Raw genomic sequence first — 15,420 nt, forward strand, 5'->3', positions numbered from 1 at the left:
AAAGAACAACATATGGAAGATTAAATAACCCAGAGTTTCCCAAAGTTTCAAGACTTTCAAGGATATGCTAAAAGTTGTGTTAAAGATCACACAATTTCAAAATCATTTAAAATAAAATTAAAATGTTAAAAAGCAGCTCTTCCGTACTTTGATTAAAAATAAATAATTTTTTTAGAAGTTATTAACAGACATTATTATCCCTCTGTCGGCACAAGGGTGCAGGTGTATAAACCAAATTCGCAAAAAAGAGGTGTGCTTACAGAGGGTTATAGAACCATTTTCTTGATTTCTGATTTCGTAAATGACTTAAATGATTTCAACAAAAACGATCCCAAAAAAATCGTTCTTGATATCAAAATAAGTAAAAATTATGAAAACTCATTTAAGAAAAATTTAAATATTTTTTGAAAAAATAAATATTTTCAAAACGATCCAATGAATTTTGTATCTGTCCCGGGTTTGGCTTCCAGAAATATGGTCACCGTAACTATAGGGATATTAAAAGTTGTTGTTTTAAGGAATGAAGGACATAATTTCTTTATGTAGGACGGTGTAGGATTTTATCAAAAATTATAACAATTTCTAAAGTACTTCATCTGTAAGTGTTGTGATAACAATTTTAATTTTTGTACTTTCATCGTTTCAATATTCAGAATTGTCTCAACTTTTATATTTTTTAAGTGAGATTCAGCCGAAATTTAGGCTTGGTCTTATTTTTAATTGAACCTTGTTTACGTCTCAGTTTTTTATTTATAGCCATATAAAAATACGTATACGGAAACTACAACCTACTTACTTTTTTCTACAAAATATTTTTTCGTCGTTTCGAAAGTTTTTAATTTGTATCCTTTTTTTTCTTGAGTACCTATTTTCTCACTAATATGTAAATAAAATGTTGATAGCTAATCAGCTTCAATTCAGAATTCCTCTGAGAAATTAATTAAATGACTACATTATTCATAATAGAAACCAAACTCAGGTTAGCCAGTTTTTTCTATAACGAAAGTTAGACTTATTTTTTAAATTGTGTCAGAAAAATATGTCAAACAATTGATCTGCCAGAAAAAAGTCTTGAAAAAATTGTTATTGTTTGCAGCCTTAAAACATAATTTAAAACGAATATTTTTATTTAAACAAAAAAAAAACTACATTCAGAAGCACAACAAATTCTTGGAAGAAGGTTGATCAACTCTTTCAACATACTTTCCAAACAACTGACATAGCAAACAGTTAAACTTGACCTAACCTAACCTACCACATTACTTTAACTGATGCATAAGAGAAAAACTATTGATTATGTCTTGTTGAGTAACCTAGTAAGGACCAAATTAAAAAAAAAAAAAATTTATTTAAAAAAAAATATTGAAAATGTTCTTTTTGAAAAAACTGTTGTTGAAAGGTCCAATTTTTGAAATTTGAAAAAATATTTTTTTCACCATTGTTAAACGTTTTAATTCATTTATTTTGCTGGCTTTTACTTGATGGAACTTCTTTATATTGGAGCAAATCATTTTTTTTTTTTAATTTTAAAATCCCACTTTGCTGTTGTTTTATAGTTTTAGCGTCCCTACTAACAATTTTGCTTCTATAATGCTTTACAGAAGCAACAATTGCATCTGTATAGCTTTATAGAACCAAATTTGTTTGTCGGGGTGACAGCAGCTGAAGTCTGATGAAAGTAAGCTGCTGTCACGCTTAAATTATAAATAACAAAAACAAAGTGGAGTTTTAAAATTTAAAAACAAAAATGATTTTAACCGTTTTCTCGATTTCTTGATTAGGAGTCACTAACGGCCAATTTTTTGAGCTTCCATTAAATTTTGAAATTTATCGTTTTAGTTAAAAACGATTTTAAACTATTGACGCCTTTAAGTAAACATCATTAAAAAATCATTTAATTCACTCTTCTTTAGTTAAAGCCTTTACTTTTAATGGAAACGTTAAATTTAAAACTCTGTTAAAAATATCCTAGGGAATTTTTATTTTTTTTCATTTCAAACTGTCAAAAGCAACGATTTTGTCAAATTGAATTTGAAGATTTTAATTATAAATTATATGAAAAAACATAAAAACTAAGGCGCGTAATTATTTTGTAACTAAAAACGCAAGACGAAATCAAACAGACGAGAGTCGCGATATACAAAAGTGTTCTGGAATGTTTTGAGATGATTATATAATGCAGCACCTCAACCCTGATTGGTTTTACTAGTAGTGTTTTTTTAAGTGGAGAAGACAAATCTAGGTGATCTAGTTCTATATGTGCCTTTCTGAGCTAAGAAATGCATTTTTTTTAATTTTGTGTCTATTAAAAATCTAAAATGAAGTGTTGTCTCTCCCCTCTAAATAACAATGAAAGAATTTCTGGTGAGTTGCAGTCATTTTATATATGCATAACTTATTTATGGAATAAATACATTTACATATGTATGTACCTACAAAAAATTCGCGCCTGGACTATATTCCTAATTTTTTTGTTGTTTTAATAATTCTTTAGCTCATTTGTCGTTTTTCAAATAAATTAATAAAATAAAACAATAAAGAAATGACATTTGACTCTAATGGAGAGTTAATAAATAAAAATCCTGTTTAAAACCTCAATTTGCTCTAAAAATCCCTCTTAAAAGGTCGAATTTGGGGTTTTAACTAAAAGGGCTTTAAAATTTAATGCTCAATTAATTAATGATGAGAAACTTCAAAAAAATCCTTAAAAGAGACTGAATTAAACGAATTTTATTATTAAATTTAAAATTCCCATTTTTAATGGAGATTTAAGTTTAATGGAGAGTATCAATAAATTGGGCCTAATTGAGTTAACCGACAAACAAAATTTTAAAATGTCTTTAAAAATTCATTCATGGCCGTTTTTTAGATAAGATTTAATTTTTTTTTTGAAAAATCAATTTTTTAAGAACGGGTTGGAATTTTTTTTTTTTTTTGTCAAATAATAATTTCTAAAGAATCGCATACCAATTTTTTTGAAAATTCGTATTTAAAAAAATGGTTCTTAAAATTTTCAAAAAGAAATTCTTTGTTAAACAAGTTATTAAATGGCATAGGTACCTACTAAGTTTGGAAATTTAAATCATTTAAAAATGTGTTTTCGTTAATTTCAAAGCATTTTAAAATCCTCTTCTTGAACTTTTAGAAAGTAGATATTTTTTATTTATATATTTTTTTTTTTTTTATTATATCTAAAAAATTTGCATTTAAGAAGTTTAAAATCTTAACAACTTGAATTCTAAGGACAACTTCATGCAACCCAGGCGTTCATTTTTGGAAATTTAGAAAAGTTTTAGATTTAGAGACAAAATAAAACAGTGAAAAACAACCATTTGTATAAACCATTTGTATAAACCTAATGTCCAAACAGCATTACACTGAAAGAAAACTCATCTTTTTGGAGGAATTTGTCTTCACTTTGGGGGCAGATAAAATATGAATATCATAATATATTTTCTTTAATATCCTTAACTCTTTAAATAATATCTCACATAATAAACATTCACAACACACCAAACACTTTTTCACAGAAAAACACAAACACAACACAAACAATACTCAATTTTCAGAGCAGCCCACCAGAGTGTCAAATCAGCAATTTTTTCAAAATATGAATCACAAAAAAAAATTGCCTCCAATTTGGCCAGCACCGTGTGTTACACCGAAATTACCGTAAAACCAAAACCATCTCCCAAAAAACATATTCACTAAATCTATTCCCCACTTTTCAAAATTTTTACAGAAACCGAATTCGAATATCTACCAATAACTCCCACACTGACCAAGATTCGAGTACATAGCAAAGAATTAGTTATGTCTAAGAATCGCCAAGCATCAGCCGAACGGAGAGAACTCCTTTGTTATCCCATTTCGAACATAGCACGTCCCATCGATGTGTTTGCTCCATTTCCGAAAAATGTGCCATCATTCATTCCATTGCATCAGCCACCAATGCCACCAAATCGTAAATCATCTCGCGTTCGTACAAATAGTATGGCTTTAAAAATATCATCATCACAAGTGCGGCGACCAACTTCGGCGAATTCAAGTCGTCATGAAGCATGTTTTCAAACTAAAGATGCCATTTCACCACCTCCACCACCAAAGCCGATTCATAATAAATATGGAACAATAACTTTGAGGAAGACCGTTAAACGTACTGAACCTTTGATGAGGTCAAAATCAGCAGGAGCCGTTGTGAGTATACTCACAGCTGCTAAAGAAGAAAAGTCTCGAGATGGAAGAGTCTCAAGGAAACAACAATCGGTTCGTTTGAGCTCCTGCAGTCCCGTGAGAAGTGCCTCAAAATTATCAACTTTCCGAGCAACAAGTCGAAGTCCGGTTGCATTTGGACGAAGTGTTTCCAAAGAACGATCGTTCGCCGAAGAAAAGAAGCGAATTGAAGAATCATTGCCATCATATCGAGCTGATTTCACTGCAAGTACGAATATTCTTCGAGATCCTCGACTAAAGTCTCCTGATCAAGTCAAAAGAGCTGTGCGATCATACGCCTTCCCGATTGAAAGGAGCAAATCAGCTCCAAGAGTACTGCCACCAATCAAACCAGCTATGTCTTCATATGTCTCAACTTACGTAGTTCGCCGCATTCCAAGTCCTCCGAGAAAAGATTCCCCCAAACGGGGTCAATCTTCAACTCCAACAAGATCATTAACCAAGTCACCAGCGGCTATTCGATCAAAGTCTCAGTCCAGTAAGTTGTCAGAAAAAACAAGCTCAAAATCTTTGGCGAAGACAAGCTCAACTTTAAGCTTAGCTAGAACAAGCTCAACTTTCTCAGTAGATTCCATAGCTCCTAAATCAAAGCCAGTACAAAAGAAGCCACTTTCACTTAGTAGGCCTTCATCAAAAACCGAACTTGACAAACCTAAGAGAAAGCCAGTAACAATAACCTCAAGCAAAAGTGACAGTAATGTCTTGAAAAAAATCCGGGAAAGCCCCGAAATCAAAAAGAAGATCATTAAAGCCATTCCAATGCAACAAAAGCTTGTCCGAACCAATCAATTCTTCCAGAATCTTTTTATGCGGGAAACCTCACCGAAACATGAGCCAGTCCGCCCAACTTCAGTACACGATAAAATGCGTTACTGGAATACCATGTCACTTCCTCCAAAACGGACCGTTTGTGACTCAAGAACTATTGCCTATCGCAGCTTAAGTCCTCCGGTAAGACCAAACTTTGTTGAAGAATACGAAGCTGTTGAACATTTTCATAGCGACGATGAAGATTCTGAATTTGGAGGCCATTGTGGTCGAACTGAAGATCTAGTTTGGCAATATGAACAAAGAAGTCGTAGTGAACCTAGGCCAGTAAAAACTATCAAGCCTGTTTGTGACATTGCTAGACCGGAATCACCAGCTCATACATCTTCAATGAGGGAATTCTCCCCAACTCGTGAAATCCGCGTTCCTCAAACAAGGGAAATGCGTTCCCCGTCAAGACGTCGGATACAGAATTTTCGTGACAGTCAACGTGGAGAAACTGGTAAAGTCATTCGAGCTAGTAGCCTAAGCAGTGCTGATGACCGTTCAAAGAAGAGCCTTTATAACTGCGATGAATTCGCTCACAGTGCTAACTCTCTTGAGTATATCGAACGCCATAGTCCCAGCTGCCGTTTGAGTAATTCCGATCGATTTATAGACCTAAACCGGTTTTACAGCACCCTTGAAAGAGTCGGTCAGTTAGAACGGGCCACTTCAGCGAGTAGCCTTAAACCTATAAGAAGAGAAGGAGAACCGCTGGATTTTGAAGAATGGCGGAAAATTCGGTCACATGAACGTGCCGAACGAGAATTGAGCTATTTGGTGGGAAAGCTTAAAGAAGATCAAAAACAGAAAGATTTTCTTTTTCGTCCGAAAGATGTTGAAGATGTTAAATGGGTTGGAAATAGAGATCTATCATTGAAATCGAAGGAAAAATCCGTTGAAGATTTGAGAGAGAATTTCGAAAAGAAAATCCATCAAGAGTGGTTAGATGAGAATAAAAGGTTAGAGCTTGAGTCGAAGAAAGATACCTACAAGCCTTATTGGAGGGGAAGTTCTGTTGTTGATTTAGCTTCAAACATGGAGATCAAATACAATTCTGAAAAAGGATCATATGGAATTCAGAAAACCAAACCAGAATCTTCACCAGAAAAACCGCTTTGTTTGAGTAATCGCCTAATAAGCACTTTGTCAAAAGATCAAGTCAGTAAGATCACAAAACAGCTGAATGAAATCTATAACGCCTCTGAGCCGAAGACAAAGCCTGATATTACCGAAGAGTACGTTATTACAGTTGATAAACCAATGTCTTCGAATGCCTTGAAAGTTCGTTGCAACTCATCAATATCAAAAGAAGAACTAATCGGACCGGTCTTACGTCGTAAAGAAGCTTCGGAAAAGCCTGCACAAAGTAAGAAAATTGAGCTCAAATCTGATTTTTCCGAAGCCGATAAGAAAAGGCTATCACAGAACTTCAGTCGGGAAATTCAGGGAAAAGCTCGTTCAAGTTCACCAATAATAGTTGGTCGAGAGACCAGAGGTGCCATAGCAGCTGAAAATGCCAAATTAACTCCTCATGAAATTCCACCTCCCCCACCATTACCAACACACTTAAATGAGCCGAAGAAACCAGCTCCTCCGAAACCAAAGAGAAAACCTACTGAAGATCAAAAAATGAAGATTGACAAGCCATCACAGGAACAAACTCCTGAATCAGAACCAACTTCTCTAGAAACTACGATTGATAAGCCTGATGAGACCGTTTCAAAGAAGATCCAATACTTTGAAGAGCGTAGGTTTGAAGAATCACCAAAGACGATCTATCACGCCCGTGAAGACTCTTCACCGGATGAAGATGAAGTCATGCGAGTGATTGAAGCAAATATCAAAGCTCGAGCTCAATCTGGGAAGTTCTATCATCAAGAAATGAGTTCATCAGTGACCGATTTGAAAGACCTCTTTGGTGAAAAAGAGTCTTCACGAATAAATTTTCCTATACCGCGTCTTCCACCTCCCCCAGACGAGACAATCTATCATGAGACCAAACAGGAACAAGATCGGAGTACTTCTTTGACCCTTCGAGCAACTCGCGAAGGAAGTAACGAAGAGTTAGAAACTCTATTTCGTTCTCGAAGTGTCTCACCGCAATCCAAAGAAACATCTTATCTTCATCGTGTAAACACTGGAGAAGTTCGAAAGATCAAAGATAAATTTGAAAGCCTTGGCCGTCCAAAAAAGAAGAAGCATTTTTTTGCGTTGAGCCCGCTGCGGAAGGTGCGCAGCGATCCGGAACTCAGTAATGACGGATCAAAAGACACCTTGAAGACGATTGTCCGGGAACACGAACTTGGTGATGTTTCATGGATAGCACATAAATTTGAAGTGCGACAATCGTCTGGTCGTGGTCGGAGTCGGGTGAGAAAACCTGGTTCACCTATTCAAAGGATGCCAATCCGCAAAGAGGACCGTTTAATGCCTCATATTGATATCATTAGTAAAACAGCTTCATTGAAACAGGAAATGATCAAGTCGCGGAGTCCGAGTCCAGCTCGCCCTCATGTTTCAATTCATGATGGTGGAGTTAAACATATTCGATCGAAATTCGAGACTTCTCCAGATAGAACTTCACCAGTTGGTCAACCCCGTTTAGGTACTTCATCGCCAGAACTTAGAGATATTTCACCTCATCTCACTGCCAGTTGGATAGCTCATAAATTCCCTAGACCCTTGGATAATGATCTACGTTCTCCTCCACCTCCCCCAACATCATTGAAACCTGAAAAATTAGCCAAATCTGATTCACTGCCAATTAAAGAAGCTAAACGCCATGAACGATGTTATCGTTATCGATCTCGTTCGATATCACCACCAAAATCGAAACAAAAACATCAAGTTGTATCGATATTGAAACCAAGATTTGATTTTTTTGCAAATCAAAAATTTGATCCACTGATTCATCGGCCAAAAGCAACATACGTTCCTGATACAGGTGATGATCATAATTTGAAGAAGTCCCAATCTCAAATAGGAGGCAAGAAGATGACAGCTGTCAAATTTAAAGGTGACAACAGTTTACTTATTTTTCATGCACCCATGTGTGAAAAGTTGATATGCACTTTTGTAGTCTTGTTGATTTTTTTAGGTTTACAGTTACATACTGTAAAAGGAAGAACCGTTGTAACTTCCATGAATTTTTATATGGATGTTTATGTTACAATCTCTCAAAACCTTTTAAAAATATTTATGAAATTAATACTCCCGTGTATACAAACTCTCTTGTCATTTACATTTCCCGCAAGGACAATTTGATTTTCTTTCTAAGTTAGTATACTAAATACGTTTTTACCTCCAATTATATTAAAACTCTGGTAAGTACTGTTAAAACTGCACCTAAATTTTTAAACTTTAGGTATAGATATTCTCCCTGAACAAAATTTTGTAAAAGGCTGAAATTTGTTAAAGACTTATGACTCATCAATGAAAATGGATTATAAGCCTTTTCCATCAATCCGAAATCTGCATTTTAGGGTAAAAAGTTAAGTAATTTTCTTCGAGCAAGTGTTTAGAATAAAGTTGTAATAAGTTCTTTTAGGGTTGGGGTCAAAATTCTGCCGGGGTCAAAATTCTGCTTTCAAAATTCAGCTTTACAAAATTCTGCTTTCAAAATTCTGCTTTTCAAAATTCTGTTTTTCAAAATTCTGCTTTTCATAATTCTGTTTTTCAAAATTCTGCAAAAAATTAAAAAAGGGTTTGGAAAATGTTCAAAAAACCCTTTTTTAATTTTTTGCAAAATTCTGTAAAATCATCTTCTTGAAAAATTATCTGTTCATTTGATCACTTACCTACATAATTTGCATTCTTTGAATGTATATTAATTTTTGTTTTATAAATGAATAAATTTTAAAATATTAAGAAAAGGTTTTGAATACTAAACATTTCCGAAAATAATTCAAAATTTTTTAATTTTTCAAATAAAGATGAATATTCAAAAATTTGAATAAGAAAAGGAATATCTTGTATCAAACAACATCGGTTCCAATAAGTTATAAATTTTATTTGAAAGAAAGTCAGCCTATGCATTTTAAAAAATATTTGCTACACTTAAAAAAAAAATTTAGGAAAGTACCAATGTTGAATTACATTAATGAGGTGTATTTTTCTTTAGTCAGCGCACCTGCTTTTAAAAAAAAAACAGAATTGGCAGAATTTTTGTGTTCAAGTATAATGCTGGCAGAATTTTAAAAAGCAGAATTTTGAAAAGCAGAATAGAAAAAAAGCAGAATTTTGAAAAACAGAATTTTCTTTAAAAAAGCAGAATTTTGAAGCCAGAATTTTGACCCGATCCCGTTCTTTTAATATGGCAAACATTTTAAAATGATTGTTTTTCGGAACTTGCTCTCCAAAAATGAGGTTCTTGTATAATATTTTAACTTCGTAGATATCATTCGTAAAATGATAGAAAAAATTGTATTAGTTAATACTCTTAACCTAACACCACATTAAGATCTGAGATCAAATTCGAATCAGAAGCTTAAAACTGGCAAATGAACTTAAAATAAATGTTTAAAAAAAATTAGGAATTCAATTTATGGTTACCAATAATTTTCGAAGATTTAAATTTGCAGATTTAATTTTAATATCTTGTTGCGATATCTTGGTTCGGAAAAAAGTCCTGATCCAAACATTCGAATATGATTAAATTAGCATTTTACTTACCTGATCTGCTTTTTTTCAATTTGGATGACTCCTGTTCAAAAGAAAAGAAATTGTAACGTCCCTTATTTTGGCGGACACTTTGTGGCGGAATCAAAAAAAAATTTATCTCATTAATTTTAGCTAATTAAATGCTAATTTGTTGCACAAACCAAAAATTTGTAGCTCGCACAGTTTTTGAATTATTGAATTTTCCGCCAAAATAAGTCAGAAGTTAGCGGACAAAATCCGAAATGATTGAAAATAATGAGTTTACTTGACGTCCAAATTTGTAGCTTTTTAAATGCTTTTCAATTACATAAACTTTGTTTTTGTAGCTTGAACAGTTTTTTTGTTATTCAAAATTCCGCTTAAATAAGACTGAAGTTAGCGGACGAAAGTTGGGAAATTTATATTTTTTTGATGCCCAGTTAAATAACTAATTAAATGCTAATTTGTTGCGCAAAAATTAATTTTGTAGCTCCACCCAGTCATTTTTTATTTCAACTTTAAGTTTCAGAAGTGCACTTCCGGTTTGATGAGGCCAGTGGAGACTTTTTTAAAAAATCACTTTTATAAGTTTTTTCTTTTGCCATTAATTGAATACATTATTTTTGATACAAACCCCAATTTTGTAGCTCAAACCGTTTTTGAAATATTCAAGATTTTGTTTTAAAAAGATAGCTTAAAAGTGACCTTCCAAAATCCAAAAAAATGCGAAAGTGAAAAATTTTTTTGCACAAATTTGAAGTAACCTAGATTAAGACGAAATCCAAAAACCTCGATTTTGAAGCTCGATTAGTTTTTTTGTTATTCAATATTCCGCTAAAATAAGACTCAATTTTATATGTAACGGTCAAAATTTTCAAAAAAGTTGAATGTTAAAATTTTTTTCTTTTCTTTGCAAAACAAAATTTGTTGGGCAAAAATTAATTTTGTAGCTCCTCTCAGTCATCTTCTATTCCAATTTGAAGTTTAAAAAGTTTCACTTTTTTACTCCAGACTATTACACAATTTTTACCGACAATCTGAGCACTTCTAATTTTAGAAACATCTAATTTTTGAACCATAGTTGCAAAAAAGGATTTCTTCAAATTTTTTAATTAAAGAAAAAAATGTGGATTTCGTAAACCGATTCAAAATTTTTTTCTTTTCGTTTAACTATTTTCTCGGAATTTATTAGAAAAACAGGGTTCTAAAACTTTTTCAGACTTATTTTTGTAAGTCTAATGACTTACACAATAAAAAAAAAAAAAGCTACGAATGTTTTATGTGGGAAACAAAGAGTTTAATCTCTTTAAAATAAATACTCTCAAAATAACTTCTTTTTACTGTCCTACCCATAACAGATGAAATGACCCTGTCTGTTTACAAAAATAATAAAAGTGAAATATTTTTTTTAATTAGTTAACAAATTTTACCCTTGGCATTATTAAAGACTAAGCAATTTTTTTTATATATGTGTAAAATTTAAAAAAAGGAAACAATAAATTCAAGCGTCCCACCCGTGACGATATTTTTTTTTTTTTTGTACAGTACCTATCTAATTTCTTAAATAAAGGAAATAAAATAAATGTATTGTATAACAAGTAAAATTTATATTCAAAACACTTTATTCAAATCTTTTTAATGAATACAATAATTAAAGCAAATAATGGCCGATTTCATAAACATTAAAAAGGCTTTTAAATTTTTAAATCACGTTTTTTGTATGGAACAAACGTCATTTTAGGACGTGATAAATATTTAAAAGGGCTTTATGAAATTGGCCATAAGACTTAGTATTAAATTATCTAAGCGAATCTTTCTAAAAATTTACGTATATTGCACCATGCAAGGATTTTTTTGAGTATCAAAAATTTAATAAACATTGCCTAGAAAATCCAAGACTCTTGAATTTTTTCTTAAAAACTACCTAAAAACCCTTAATAATCCTTAATTATAGGAAAACTTTAAGAAAATTTCAGATAAAAAACTTTAAGTAGTATCAAGTTCTGCACATCAAATGTCGGGGAAATCAGGGATATTTAGAATATTTAAAAAATTGTCTCTAAGCTACGAGTTATTTTCTGCCTCAGAACAGCATCGTTAATGGAAGGACTAATGTACTTAATCTCAAACTCATAACTTCATATATGATATTAAATTAAGATGCTTTCATGCTTCATTAAACATATAAGCTTACGACATATACATACATATACTTACACTTTATTAATCAATTAACCTCTTACATACAAAAATATAACTCAACATATGGAACGGTACTCTACACATATCCACACTTTGCTCTGCTCCTTTTTTTTTAATCATAAATCGAGGGTAGAAGTTGGTTGGAAGGAAGAGTATCTACAAATAAGGAAAAGTTTGTTCCAATTTAAAAAAAAAATAAACCAACAAAAATAATATTTAACATCGCCTGTGGTATCATTTTCTTTCGCTTGGCTTGGTTTGGTTTAACTTACATTTTAAACGTGTTACATAGAATGCAATACGGAAAACTCTTATGGATTTCTTTAAAAACAACAACAACTCAACTAGTGACATGCAAAAATAAAATTATTCAGTTTTCCCAGAAAGCATACATTTTACATATTTTATTTTTTTTCCGCTTTTTTTTTTTGTTCTTTTTTTCATTTTTTCCCTACACTCGTGATTTAGACGACGATGATGTACCACCGACACCACCGGTGCCACCAACTAAAGGTGTACCCTTGTCTTTAGATTCAAGTGGATCTTACAATCTAGGTGAGTTATTTAATGAATTTAATAACGGAAGAAGGAAACTAACTTCGTTTAAAACTGAGAATCTAACCTCGAGGTGAAATTATTAAGTCTTTAACTGGGTTTCAGTTGAAGGGAATTTAAGGAAACTAACCCCTTTTTTACATCAAACGTCAAAAATTCTAGCTACTTTTACTTTTTACAAACCCTTTTCATTTCTATTTCTAACCTATTTGAGTACAAAAATCTGAAAAACAAAAATTTAAGCGGGAAATTCCGCCACGCAATTTTTCAAACTGGAATTTTCATTCACAAAAAGGTCTGTAACCCACTTTAAAATTATAAAGTCCTACTTCAACAAACAAACCCCCCTCAACACAAAAAAAAAAACAACAACTGTGTCAATTTAATTCTCTTTTGCAACCCCTGCAATACGTCGTCGTCGGACCGTCATCACCTCCTAAATGCTCTACTTTACATTTACACTTTGTTTGTTGGTCAGAGTAAATAAAATTATGTCAGCCATCGTCATTCGAGCAATTCGAAATATCGCAATAGCCTTTATTCAGGGCTTCCTTTATGATGGTCATTAATTCCTCTGTTTTTCTTCTGTTTTACATGCAACTGTATACTGTTTAGTTAATTTCTTCTATGGCAACTTCTCAACAGCGATTTATGGAATCAAACAGTAACAACAGAAAACACGATAAAAAAAACTTCATAATTCCAGTTAATCTATGTCATTTGATGTATTTTTTTTTTTGGTTTCTAAATAACAAAAAAAAAACAACAAAGAAGACTCTCACTTTACCACGAAAATCAAAACCAAAAAAAAACACCCCCACTTTTGGTTTTGCCGGTTGAGACACAAAATTTCCAAAACATAACAAAAACTCGTTGCCATGACAAAAAAACGCTGACTACAAACTACAAAACTTTCTCCACCACAGGACGACAACACAACGACGACAAACACACGGTTGAAACTTTCAACCCTCACTCCAATGCAACCCTTGCAGAGGTCTCATGTGATAAAAAAAAAGTGTTGCCACAAGTTTAGAATACCTAGTAGTCAGCTAATTAGTTTAAATATTTTTGAATTATATTCTTCTTTGTACTTGACAGTAGTCATAAAAACCTTAAGACTTAGAAGACTTGTTTTTACGAGTAAATACTAAAAATTCCTTTAAAGTTAAGATATCTGATTTCCAATTTTCTTTTTTTCTCAAATGTGGTAATTTTTCCAAAAATATCATGTCTTATTTTTCAAAAATGTTCTTATGTCGAATTTTAATTATTGTTCAAAAATTTTAAATCACTTACAAAATTATGGTTACTTAAAATTTAACTTTGCTTTTAAATAAAAAAAAATTAAACGTTAATGTTCCAAAATGATGTACATTATTTGCTTTTATTTCAAATAATAATTTTATTAAAGTTACTATTCAAAATAAACAAAATTAGGTATAGCTTAAAAATAAATCTAAGCTCTAAATGACTAAATTGCAGTTTCTAAGACTCAACGAATTTCTTTGTAATTCCACGATCCAACTTTTGGTTTCTCTTACCAAAATTCTGACATGTTACATTTTTGAATTTTAATTCTCAAAAACCCTTGCAAAAATATTTAAAAAAATATGTATAAATTTGGATTAATTGTGTCTCTTAAAATCTTAAAAAAAGTACGTATCTACAACAGTTTTGCACCAGAGAAATCTGTTTAAGAATATCAGTTAACCAAAACTTAAAAACGTAGTTGAACCCGTATGATGCTTCTTTTTCTCATTTTTAATGCAATAAAATGTTTCAAATGAAAAATCGGAGTGCAACTATGTGAATACCTTTACAATATATACAAAAAGTCGAAAGTCAATAAGTCAATATTCTAAAAGTGTACTAAACATCGAAACTGATTTACATTTTTCTGCCATTGATAATTTTTTTCTGACATTTATAATTAAATCTTGTCAGATACATATGTAGACAGTTTTTTTCATGTTTTGTTTTACTTCAAACTTGTTTCAACTTTTTCTTATAAAACATAAGCTAAAACACCCTGTATCTTTCGCAGACAGCTGACATTTTCATCTGATTTAATGCATTAAAAATGAGAATAAAGAAATTAAGTTAGGTTTTGCTATTTGAAAACTATGCAGTAAGATTTTCCTTCACAGACAAAGAGTTTCTTGGTCTTGTCTTCTAAAGAATTAATTAGTTATTTATAAAATTTGTTATGATAAATAGATTTGAATGGCCTTAAATATATTTCGAAAACACATAAAAAAAATGGTTTCAAAACATTGAAAACCAGTACTAATTAAGCTTTTTTTCAGTTTCATGTGATTTATAGCGACGAAGTAATGGAGTATTTTTAAAGTTGATTTCTCTTCTCGATGTTTGTTAAAGGTTTTTGGTAAAGCCAAGTAGGTACCTACTATTTCTGGACATTTTTGTACTGAATTTTTTTTGAGCATTGAATATAAATTTTTTTGTATAATGTAGATCACAAATTCACATTCGAAATTCGGAGTGATGATTCATCTCAGTTTGATGAGTCAGGTTAATATAAAATTCTTGATTTGCTTAAATTAAAAGTTTTGGCAAGAAGTAGACGTTAAAAAGTAAAGGAATTTTACTGTCAGTAAAAATCAGTAAAAAGCCCATATTTCCTGAACCTTTGTACGGGTTTAATTAACCGACAAAGACGATGCATAGCCAAGATTTTCAATTTACATTGAACAATCAAATATAGCAACAAAATTAGGAATCTCACATTGCAAATCCTACCGTTAGTTTGGTCACCAGCAGAAAAAAAAATTACTGGAACTGATCTTCTTATTGCTATATGGTCGAAACAACAACAAGTGACTTAACCCTTTTGTACCCGTAATCAAAGAATCATGCACTCACATGATTCTTTGCCTACGGGTACAAAAGGCTTAAGTCACTTGTTGTTAGGTCAATTGAACTTTAAGGGTTTTGATGAAATAAGAATAAGGTCTT

General features: G+C 31.8%; 1 protein-coding gene across 15 annotated transcripts in view; it reads left to right on the forward strand.

The window, feature by feature from the left end:
• The window catches only part of LOC129921182 (sorbin and SH3 domain-containing protein 1), a 250,507-nt gene that overhangs the window by 180,280 nt on the left and 54,807 nt on the right, over positions 1 to 15,420 (forward strand). For 13 of the 15 annotated variants that reach the window (XM_056002893.1, XM_056002898.1, XM_056002899.1 and 10 more), the window contains one exon: positions 3,743 to 8,062. The exons of 1 other annotated variant lie outside the window; for it this stretch is intronic. In XM_056002893.1, the coding sequence (XP_055858868.1) occupies positions 3,743 to 8,062 (4,320 nt within the window). Of the gene's footprint in view, positions 1 to 3,742; positions 8,063 to 12,354; positions 12,442 to 15,420 lie in introns of all 15 variants that reach the window. One more of the 15 variants, XM_056002896.1, reaches the window with a different exon arrangement.

This window comes from Episyrphus balteatus, chromosome 1 (genome assembly GCF_945859705.1).
Source record: "Episyrphus balteatus chromosome 1, idEpiBalt1.1, whole genome shotgun sequence".
In the NCBI taxonomy this organism is placed as follows: domain Eukaryota; kingdom Metazoa; phylum Arthropoda; class Insecta; order Diptera; family Syrphidae; genus Episyrphus; species Episyrphus balteatus.